At 40.9% G+C, this 12,060-nt stretch overlaps 1 protein-coding gene across 1 annotated transcript in view; it reads left to right on the top strand.

Annotated features, from left to right (window-relative positions):
* Positions 1–3,047: 3,047 nt before the first annotated feature.
* T265_01634 (hypothetical protein) overlaps positions 3,048–12,060 on the top strand; it is a gene marked incomplete at both ends in the record, with an annotated part of 17,291 nt that continues 8,278 nt past the window's right edge. Inside the window, 6 exons of the mRNA XM_009165700.1 lie at positions 3,048–3,196; positions 4,236–4,364; positions 5,771–5,945; positions 9,082–9,264; positions 9,303–9,365; positions 9,443–9,601. Coding sequence (XP_009163964.1) covers positions 3,138–3,196; positions 4,236–4,364; positions 5,771–5,945; positions 9,082–9,264; positions 9,303–9,365; positions 9,443–9,601 — 768 coding nt within the window. The remainder of the gene's footprint in view (positions 3,197–4,235; positions 4,365–5,770; positions 5,946–9,081; positions 9,265–9,302; positions 9,366–9,442; positions 9,602–12,060) is intronic.

Below are 12,060 nucleotides of genomic sequence, written 5' to 3'. Positions count from 1 at the left end.
TACAACAGGACTCCCAAAAAGCTCACGTTTGTACGGCAGCAAAGCTTCCTTTCTGACTAGTGATGTCATGATCGCGACGACGACGTCACTTTGGTTCAAATCTGATTTTTATTAAAATGTTCGTTATACGGGATATGTTACCACCAAAGAATAAGTCCTTTGGAATTCCAGAAGATGGTATCATTCAAGTATTTCCCTAAGGGCAGCTTTCTGACGTTCTGAAGACTAGAACACATCAAGTTTCGGCATTGACTAGAAGTAATTTGAAGAGTGACAAACGGACGTTATCCTCCTGATTTAGGGAACGCTCTCCTGATTCAAGCTACCAAATATTTCACAATGCTGCCAGAAGCATGATCGGGTATTAGTTTAGATGGTAAAGTAAGAATTGCAAAAATTTTACTGATCCGCGTTATTCCAGAGTGGTGTTACGGTTAGAGATTTGGATTTTTTGGCCCTGAAGCATGCAAATATTGACACTTTGCAGTTCCGAACAAGGGCAGAAATAGCTTTTTACATAAAATACCGTGAGGTCGGTCAAGAAATGGTTAGAAATGGTTATTATTAATATGGCTATGTTGCAGAACGTGTCCAAAGACCTTGCGATTTCCAACATAAAGTTATTGTTTTTATTTTATACGTCTAGATAAATGTTCGCATTTGGGTCCCAATGTGAGTGGATTATCAAAAGAGCGTTTTCAAGATTGCATGTTGATCACCACAAAATGTCGATGCTGCCTGAGGTTCAGTCGTACCACTATTTATCAAAAAGTCAAAGAGGAAACTGTGAAACATTGGGGATAAATTTGTCACCTAGCTTGAAAAGTGAAATTGCCTGAGGTTTTTTCTCTACCAATTAGCATCGGAATATGGTAAAAAAAAACAACCGAGGCACATACTCATGTTGGCATACCATGGAGAAAACAGGTTATTTGGCCCAAGAAGTTGATAGATGCTGGGAAACGGTGGGATTAATGGGATTAATGCATGTTTAGGCCGATCTGGATCTGGTGACAGAATATTTCGATGAAAACGTACAAAACTTGTGGTCTATGCCTAAGGGATAAAGTGAATAAGCCATAATAGAAATTTAGAAAAACTTGGATAAAAAACTGGGAAGAAACAAAGGTTTTTCAACAGCGTGAGAGCTAACTCAACAAAATTCTCTCGGAAGTAAGGGAAGGGGTTATAGTCAAAGCGGTTAACACTGTCCAGTGTAGAAGGAAGTAACTATTTTTCCCACTGGTCGCAGTAGCGCGTTATTAAGCACTTAGGTGAAGTTGAACCCTCTAAAAATTTTCAATAGCAGGGGATAAGAGGGGCGGGGATTTCTATTTTTCTGTGGTGACGTTATCTTAAGTTGTAAACAACCTCTGAGTTTACAGAGTCACACTATGTATGCAGTGACCTAGTCGTGTGTCAATCTAGTCTTCAGATCAAGAAATCTAGAAAACAACGGAGAGGTGTACACACCACCACAAGCAGGGTAAGGTAATGGTGACAGTGTAAAATCTAAAAAGCATAGGAATTGAGGAAGATTTCCACTGGATTGAAGGTGATAGTTTTGTGATTCCCTGTTTTACTGCAAAATACAGGTTAAAATTAGCTAATTTTGCCGGGTTTACAACAGTCGAAACCATTTTGTCGTATCGTATCTAATGCGAATAAAGTCAACCTGCCTTACCCACTGTCTATTGAGGATACAGAGTTTGATTGCGTAAGTAAGGACTGAAAACAAATTTGGCAGAATTACGGAGGTAAGTGGAAATCGAGTGAAGTATGAATCATTAGTAGAAGAAAGCGTGCTTGTTTTATGGCACCCAAACAGATCTTGGGCAATGACCCAACAACTAGGGTTGAAACCCCTGAAATAATACGGTTATGTTGCTTACTGAGAAAGAAAATGGTTACAGATAAAACAGAATGCGAAACGATGGCAGTGAGCATCAGCAAACATGTGAGACCAACTTACATAAATTAAAATTGAAGCGTATGAGGCGAGGAAATACTCTACTGGTTGAATGGTCCACTTGGTTTTTGAGATCAGACCGAATAGCCTGGCTTTGTAGTGGTGACTGTATCTTGTTTATGAGCAAGAAGATACTACTAACTTGAGGTGGCCCAAGAATCCCAGTGGAGTACAGTTACACACCAAAAATGTGAAGTTTAGCACCCAGAAGAACCGGAATTAAACGTGGATGCTAATTGATACAACAAAGAACTGGAAATCAAGTTCATTACACAGTCACCGTCTTTCCTCAAGTGTCTCAAATGTGGGATGAATCAAATTAACAGGTTTATTCTGCTAGGCTGATTCATCTGGTAGACGAGACTTTTTCCTTCATGGGTGACTGTTTACGCCGCCTCATATTCTATGAAGGTGAAATGGTTCCACGCTTGCTGTTTAACCGTCAAAATTTCATATGCCATTAAAAAGCGAGTAAAGATATCAAAATCCTTTGTTCTTGGTCGGCGGATTCAATAATTCAAAAGTTTGAGATAGACCAGATAAATGATCACGTATTTTCTACAAGCATTGTCGATTGTGATTACCGTGTTCGAAAAGCAGCCTTTGGTCAAGTGATGTGTAAATATGAAGTGTTTATTATCAATTTGTCTTCTTAGTTTTCAGGTAACTGCCATTTTTATCGAATAAAGTAAACAAGCGTGACTAACAGTTCTGGAAGGCACCGCGATCGGACGATGCATGTAAAAAGTATCACTGAGCTGAAGGCAGATATAATTGCATATTATTCCGAAAATGGTGTCCCAGCCGTTGTGGAAAAAGCCTTAAACTCCATGTTTCATCACAAACCGGGTGATACCAACGGATTCATTGTGAGTATGCAAGATATACAAGAACCAATGTTTCTCTGTCACAACTAGAGCTCATATTTTGAGCGACTGGCTGCCTGTCCGACTATCAGTTCCATTCATTTTGTAAACAGTTGGAATAGTTTTGGCTTACCCATTCGAGTTGTTGAAGTTTCCGGAGTGTGGAAAAATCAGCAGAAGGTGAGGAACCAGTTTTATAACAACTGCTTCAGAAATTGGCCCAGCTGAGCTGTCCGTATCAACACTCATCCAATAATACGAGTGATGAAGTTGTATCACCCCTTCTGTGTGAAATTCTGGAAATGTTAAAGGGAAAAACTATAGACTATGTTCTTCTCTGTGAGATAGATTCTAAGCTGAGGTAAAGTGAAATGTCATTCATTGTTTTTTTGTCAAGTAAAGTACTATTGCTGAAAAAGTTTAGTAAAACACAGCTAACGCTTGAGAGTTCAATGAATATTTGCAAAACATAGGAAAGCAAGTTATCGGTCTACTGAGCTCAGCTACGTTTTATTCCGAACCAAAAGACTCTAATTTAGTTTATGACATGTGTGAATCAACTCCTTGCAAAATTTTTTATTGAGTGCCATCTAGCAAACACGAGAAGGATAAACTTAGATTCTTTACCCTGAGGGCTGTCTGCGTACAAATAAGTCGGACCTGGTGAATAGTTTTCAGGTTCACTCATTGTTATTAATACTTCCTACCCGGTGGTTTACCGGTGGATGGTAAAGTGCCTGTTTGGTGAAAATTGCCCCCAACATGCGTTAAAAGCTTACCTTTTTATATATTCCTATATACATATTCCTTCCCGTTATGTACGGTGGTTTCCATTCTAGCCCTTAGTACTGGACAGAGCTCTCCAGGATTTCAACAGCCGTTGAAACTCTGTGATTCGACAAAATGTTTCGTCATATATGAACATTAAGTAAATGCGAAGTAAACATAGGATTACTCGTAGCTTTCTACTAATAAGATTCTGAAAGCAGTAAACAGTAGACGTTCACAAAAAACTAATATGGGGAAATTATCAAGTCACTGTTGCGAATATACAGTTGGGTGGCCTCGGGGGTTTGCCGCACCAAACTCCTACGAAGATTATACTAGTTTTATGGGAAGCTTAAACCCATGACTCATAGCTCTGCACCTCTTTCAGTCCCATTTGGCTTTCACGAGTTGTCTTGCAGTCTATTAGAGAAACAGATACTCTGACTAGGCCCAAGTTGTTTCACACAGCATTAGCTGTCCGGATTATCGAAGCGAAAAATGTAAAATCATGTTGTTCTACCGCCGTTTACTTTCGGGAATGATCTGAAACACTTTCAAAAATAAAACGAATTCTGTTAGAAGTCATTTTTCTGCTAAGCTGAGCGTTTGTAATCATTGATTTATATTCGTAGGTCATTCTATGATTCCCTGATGGGTATGCAGCAGGAAGAAAACTCCAGTACGTTTCGAAGTCGGCCCGTGGAAGTTGAAACGCAGCGCACTACTGCCAGGTCGCAGAAATCAAGAAGTCCTTCGAAAAGGTTTGTGGTGCAACCTAGTTATTAAATCTTTCAGTTCAAACAAAGTTTCTCACGAGATGCATCATGTGACTGAAATGTCTTCATTCCACCTATTCTGTCGAAGATTGTAGCCCAGTCGTCTTTGGTTTCTTGTTCCTTTACTCCACTACACTTAAATTTCCAATCTGTTCCGAATGGTATACTTGGTCAGTCAAATGCCTATGCATTTCCTACGGATAATTTTGTCAACATCAGTTCCCCATCGTTATGCCGAATCAGATAAGAAAGCAAGATTTGCTCTGGAGTTTCACTAAACATTCTATCAGTTACCAGAAAATCAGACATCCAGACAGGTTTCTCCTCTCCGTGCACTTTTCGGGGGGCTAAATATTATGTATCACAGGCGGACTTGCTAAGCACAAAACTGAGACAAGTGGTTAGCTAGTAACTTTGATACGATTCCGCCAGCGTTTAAAATTTGCTGCTTGTCAGAAACCTTTTAGACCAGGCACTTTAGACAGGGTCATTGTCCTGATGCCGAGAGGCTGGCTAGTCTAATCAAAACGATTTTTTTAATATGATTTTTCCACGATGAGGCGTAATTCAAACTCAGCACTCTCAAACGTCCCAAAACTCCTTCTCTTCACTTGCAGAATCACTTATTTTAGTATTTTCCGTGACAGCTCTCTCAATACGGACGACTAGATTTAAGCAAAAAGGAATCATTTGAGGAGAATGTTGCTGTCTGTTTGAATGGAAAATAGGAGCAGTGGTTTATAGGGGTTTCTGTTAATGGATCTCACACCACCTCACAGACGGACGAAAGGAGGAACGCAGCGGACTTATTCGTTATGATTAGAATTTTGTTAGATTTGAGTAGCCAGGTCGAAATGTTTTCTCATCCGTAGAACCGAGTCCCGACAATGTGGTAATCAATGTAGTTCAGGGACCCGTTGTTTGTGAAAGAACTTGACTGGGCTGTGGAAGCACATATGGAAGTCCTGTGATAATTGGGCTCAAGTAACAACCTAATGTTTTGACAAGGCAAGGGTTTTACACTTTAGTTTGACTGTCGAGGTCGTATTATATCAACTTTTGCTCTTTCTTACCCTACACCCTTTAAAATAGTAGTAGTTTTGCTCAGTTGTTAACACCCAGGCTCTAATTACGTTGATCTGGAGAGTAACTTTATAGATACTGCCCAATTTTAAAGTAACATGGTTTGTATTGAAGTCATTTTACTGGCGCGTAATTTAGATTTTTATACCGAAACTGATTTAAATTGAACGGAAGGCCAGTAATTCAGGTTGTATGGTGAAATTTTATGTCTCAATGACCAATGAGGACTCAGCCAAGATATTTGACTAAAAATTAAGACTAAGGTCTTTGAAATCACCTGAGGATATTAACCCTTTCTGCGTTTTCAGACAGAGGGACGCTACTCCAAACGTTTCAGTCATTCCAACGGAGATACTGAAATATGCCCCCACTGAAGCCGCGGATCTAAGTACCCTTTCGCTTGCCTTGTGTTTCGCCGGTGCCAACAGTTCAAACCCGCCCACTCCATTTCATGCATTCGTAGCTCAGTACGCCAGGAAAAAAGTGAGTTTCTTCTGGGATAAATTGGAAGAAGGGCTATAGCATCTATTTGTGAAAATGATTCAGGGTACCTTGTACGCCCGATCATGTGGCTTGCAGTCCGCGAATCACCAACGGTGTGTACCGGGTGTACACCATTTTCAAACCAATTGGTAGCGATAACGTAAAGGTACATACAAATCGGCTAAGACAGGAGGACTTCAGAGACCAGATTATTGTGTCTACCAATAAATAGAGCTTATTTTTTAAATGAAATTCAAACCATTGATCGGCTCATAGCCTATGTGAAAGTTAATCAGTAAATGTTCCGTTCTCTTCGGACCGCTTACAACTGGTTTTATTAAATTTGTCGCTCTCTCACAAGTTGTTGGCTTACAACATTTGAATGTGACCACATAGAACTGAAATCTGGACATCAGACTGGTTGTACTTTACGCCCTCACCAATCCAGTAAGGGCAAAATTAGAATAAAGTCAGATCACTCATCTGTAGCATGCTCGTAATACATAACTGCGCCACGAAGGCAAACTCACTGTGAGCTAATTAGTACCACAGTGAGAACAATCAATGCACAGTTTGCAGTTAGTCTAATAAAACATTTCTCTTCAACTTCGATGAACACTGATTTTTCATTAAATTGTTCCTTTCTTCAAATTTTTTCAAGTCAGTTTCAAACTAGTTCCAAAGTATCAGAAGCATGCATGTAATGGAAAAACAAGTTGTTCTAACATCCTAGGTAACAGCTGAATAGAGAGCTTTATAGGTGTGTGTCTAGTGATCAACGTTTCCGAGTTTTGTCTGCAACACTATTGATGTGAACCTTCGACAACAGCTGCTGATGGCTGTGCCCTAAATGAGCACGTGGCAGGCTACTGATATTTTGTCAGTAGTTTGGAGTTCCACTATAAATGCCCCTCAAGCAGGACCTCTCAATGCGCTCAGACACGACCACTTTAAATCATACTGGAGAATCTAAAGGAAACACCATATTGTTTCGTTTTTACTTACAGGCTTAATACTCTGAGTTCGTACCTGATCTTATAACCATCTTGCGAACGACATATATGATTATGAGACAAAATTTTCATCCCTGCTTCTTCATACCCAGGAATCGTAATCAGTTCCAAGCATGTAACATTTTCTGCTGCTGCTTAATATGACAAAACCATTATGATGTCACATTACAAAGACAAAACTGTAAAAATAACCCCAGTTTTTAGTGACCGTTTGTCTAGGAAGTTTGTAGAACCGAGAGACCCGGGTTTCGTATAAACTTTAAAACTGTTTAAGTGAAGCTATGAACGATTAATTGGCTGCTATCACTTTCAGTAATAATCGCTAAGCGTTTTAGCTGCTCATAATCAAGGGAAGTATCTGGTCAAGCCGTGAAAGTTTGAACCCATGTCTTCTCGGTTAAGAAAGTTGACTTTTTGATTTCTGATCACACTGCATAGATTGCGCTGGCTTGGCCACGTGCTGCGTATACCAGCAGACCGACTTCTTCGAAACAACCACACGAAGGTGGAAGGGAGCCAGAGGCGGTCAAGCAATGACTTGGCAGTAAAGTGTGAAAATTACCAGCAAACTCAGCTGCGCAGGTCATTGTCGTCTTCCTGGATGAGGACCTCGGGGTGGTCCACATCAATGGTTAGAGACTTTGTCAGACATGGCCCAGTCGCGCCCCCAATGGCGCTTGTGTATCCAAGCTATTGCCTTCAATGCATAGCTCCTTTTCCGACCCTCCACTTGACAGCCCACTGAGAGTGTTGAATTTATGCACCAATTTATCATCTCCCGCCTGCAATGCTCAGCTACACACCTGCCCCCCCCCAAAGCATCGGTAGACGAAACTCTGGCAGCGACAACCACGGCTCGATGACTACGCGGTTATTACAGCTGACAATGATGATTCTGATGACGATTTCTGATGCTAGACTTTCAAAAACACCTCAGCTCTGTTAGATGTTCCAAAGTCTTTATTGATTAGCTGCATCTTAACTGTTGTCATTTGGCGATATGGTTCGGTCATTTTTGGCCTCTTTTCCCAAAAGAACCAAAATGTTGGGGGGTGAGAAGCACCTTTTAATTCGCTAGGTTTAGATGAAGCAATTTTGAACGAAGGATCATTATGTGTGGGTTGTGCATAAGGCTGACGTAAGAGTATGAGAAAGCACTTGGCAGGTTCATAGGAATACCGAAATCTGCAGGTGAAAACTTTTCTTGTCTCTACATTTTACAAAGGTTGGATACAAGGAAAAACTGGATGGAATTCCAAGCTACATTTGCAAATAGTTTGCCGTTAGTTAGTTGCATGGGACGCCAACGATTACATTGGCTAAGAATTGTACCATTTTTGGAGCATGTTTTCTCATCCATACTTAAGAAATTTTGGGAATATTAACGTGATCAAATGCAAACTGCTTACTCCTGAATGCTAGTGACCATTTTGCGCTGTCTATCCCTCTGTGTGGTAGACCCATTTCCTTCTTGGTTTCAGCCCGACTCATCATAAACGGATAATGCGAAGTAATGCACATATCACGTCGCTTCAAAGTTTGATTCTATTTACGTAAGGCAATAGGATAGAACGCACTTGGTTGCGAGGCCGAAACCTCTAAGCAATCGGCCGTAGGAGTTTCACATACAGTGACCTAAGTAAACTCTAAATACGGAAAAGGATTCGCATGAATTCACTTCTTGCGGTGATACAAACTTTCACTGTGCACATCAAGACCAACAATTTGGTGGCAACCGAATCCCATATACACATTGAGACTAGTTGGTGTAAGCTAGCCGAAAATTCATGAACTCAAATCTCATTAAAATGTTTCTCAAGGGAAAAACAGGTCAGATTACGAAAATTCATACCTACTACTGATGCGATATAAGCAACCAAAGAGAGATAGCACACGCATGTATTTTTACTTCAACGTTACATCATTACTTCTGTTCTTAACTTTTCTTCTACTGTTGTTATTTTAACCCTTGGACCATCCGATCTTTTGGAAGGTTGTTAAACAACTCTTTGGAGATTGAAGATCCAGTAGGTTCAACCATATTGTGCAAATTTAATCACTTCATCCTGGGTTTGTGTTTCTGTGTGCTAACATTCTGAATCACTCACCATACCCACCTACAGATCAGATCCACTGAAACAGTGTCCGACACGATCCAAACAATTTCAGAAACCTCAGGGAGCTTGCCGGTGCCAATCATCACTGTGTTCAATGGACCCAGCAGCGACTATCCATTGACGGTGGGAAAATGCAGGTGTATTCGAGAGATACTTCTTGTTCCCAAACCGGATCTCAAACCGGAACAGGTAACAACCATCTGGAGCGTGTACATTTTCCATTTCAGATTTGTGAGCAACTATTCCATTTTAAACGTGAACTCGATCAGTTGTTGATCACCAAACAGGGGGTAAGTTGTTCCGGATTAGCTTTTCCCTCGAGAACATGATTGTTTCGGATCACTGCCACGGTTTTTCCCTCTCACAGATACTGTTGCAGTTGCAATGTCGGAATGGTGCCGCGAGTGTCAAAATGGATCTTCCTGAACAACCTATCGATCTGATTCACGAGTGTCTCAACCGGATTGGAATGAGTGACCGGTTTTTGATCGGAATAGACTTGGCCAGCTCGAGCATTTTCGACGAGGTAAGCCTATGAGTAGGCCTGCTAAAAGAGGAAGATGGGCTTTTAATGGCATACTAGAATTTACTGGTGACTACTCAAATAATGCATCGTTGAAGTGTTCGCGCAACATCCTCGTAGATCCTTCTTTGGCGATTAGTCGTGAGTGCGATTCAAGATAACACTTTCCACTCCCGACAAAACGCCTCAGAATCGTATCATACATCATATCGAGGCATAAAACCCAAACCATGTCTACGCTGATGACGGTACTGATTTTTGGTACTTCAAACGGGAACATTTCTAATATGAGACAACTGGCTTTGAATCATGTGTTAGAGACGTTCATCCCTGATAAGTAACGCTACCAATTAGTTTATTGGATATTGTACACATTATTGCGAAAGGTGTATTCTCGAGTTTCAAGGTAAAATTACGCGTACCGCCTAACTGGTGACTCCTTTGTGTGTTCCAGGTAAGCCCACATCGGTAAGCGGTTGAATATTATCTTTTAATGAAAGAAATAGGGGATAGATTCGAAAAAAACTGATCACCAGGATTGAATTGACAGAAAAATCACTATACACTGAAGATAAACAGGGATGTAAGAGTGGCCCACCATATGTTTTCGTAGGATATAAAGATTCCATACCAAATTTAGGAGGCACTGGGTTTGAGTTTCGCGCTTATCGAAAAATTGTTCAGTAGGTTTCAAGCGTCCGTGGCGCTTCCTGACAGGTGGGCCGATCGATCAAAAAAACCCGGCCATTTGGTGGGACGTCGTTTTAGACGTCGGAAAAATCAGTTACATCGCTCCAGTGTGAATTCGCTTGCCCACTCATGCGTCATAATTCAGGTGCTTCCAAAGTGCCTTCATGGAATAGTGGCAACACGCTCACCTGTCTGGAGTTCAAACCAGGGCTCGGCCAAAAGTGCGCAGTTTTGATGGATTCCAATAGGAGTTTAGTCCTCGCTTTAGTGTGGACTCACCAAAATAACCAAACCGGAACAACATGAAGAGGACTAAAAGAAGGGAAACGCTCATGCGAGAGTGATGTGAATGAAAAAAAGCAAAGTACTGGTGCCTCTAACTTATTCGTTTTTGGGACAGCCGAAAATCAATTCTGGTTTAGAATCAGTTGTCTCAACCTAATTCTCGATACATCGAATAAGGCTAGTCTAGATTACACTAGAGACGATCTCTTTCTGCAGAAACCGATAGGCGTCTTTTACAAGAAAGTTTGGCGGCGCAGTCGTGAGTATTACAACGTCAAGGTCACAGGTTTGGTAGGCTTAGTAGATTTGGACTTTTTGGTCCCCATCGTGATGAAAGACAAAGACTTATTTCAGGATGTAGGAGAAAAATAAAGCACCGCGTCAGCGTTAACCGGGAATGTAACAGATTGTTTCACTACCAGTGTGACGGTTCACACTACTGATGAAGCATGCAAGTAGTCTGTGGGCTAATGTTCGAATTCCCCCACCGAGTCTGATGGAAGTTGAAGTTCATTACGGAAATTGTGGAGCCGCTTTGCAGTATTTGTTTACTATTGTTCAACGGCCAATGAACGACCATGAAATTCCAATCGAAAGCGTGATAAGGTTAATTTTTCCAAAATTCTGTGCAGATGAGCTGTTTGCTTTCGTGTCCAATGACTTGTGACTGCTTAGTTCGTGTTCGCTAAACAATGACTTCGCAGAGAAGAGCTTACCTCCTTTCATCTGCAAATCTCATGCCAATGGAGCTTTGGAAATGGTGCCAGTACTTTACTGTGAGCTGTGACTTAGCAAAACAAAAGTTACCAGTAAATTAGCCCGATGGAAGTCAAATGGTTCCCGTCGAGAGATGGCTCGGTTTTTGATAGTGAATAGTCAACCTGATTTATGTACTCCTATTCCTTGTTTGACAGGATTTGAAAATTATGGTTTGTTTTGGATTTTACGGACAAATGACAAGCCAAGATTTATGGTTGGCTCTGAGCATTTCTAGAAAGCGTTCACGTGCTATATTGTCAAATCAAATGAGCTATATCAAGCATCGATATAGGAACGGCCTGTAAACGTTTTGCCTAATCTTCAAGGTCACAATACACGCTTTGAACTGAAAGAAAACCTACTAAAGCACTCAACAAGCACCAGATTCCAACGCTCTGACAGGGCTTCTTCCACTGGAGTGGATCTGGATGACACCACATCATTTGCTTGAAAAGTAGAAGAATTTCTTGTGTTTACGGCACACGAAGTATGTGTCTATGGCTGTAGTGCATATAAATATATATATACCTATATATATATGTATATGTATATATGTATGTACAATCATGTTGTCAGCTTCAGTAGTGTAAGGACATCATAGCCTATTGTTTTCTTCTTGCAGTCAAGAGGGAAATACGAACCTATCTCTGGAGCGCTGAAAACTGCAGACGAACTCGTGACCTTCTATACGAGGCTGTTAGACAAGTACAAGGATATTTGTCTTCTGG

This window comes from Opisthorchis viverrini (assembly GCF_000715545.1).
Source record: "Opisthorchis viverrini unplaced genomic scaffold opera_v5_18, whole genome shotgun sequence".
NCBI classification, from domain to species: domain Eukaryota; kingdom Metazoa; phylum Platyhelminthes; class Trematoda; order Opisthorchiida; family Opisthorchiidae; genus Opisthorchis; species Opisthorchis viverrini.
Note: the sequence above shows the minus strand (reverse complement) of the source record. Positions and strands in the feature narration are given on the sequence as shown.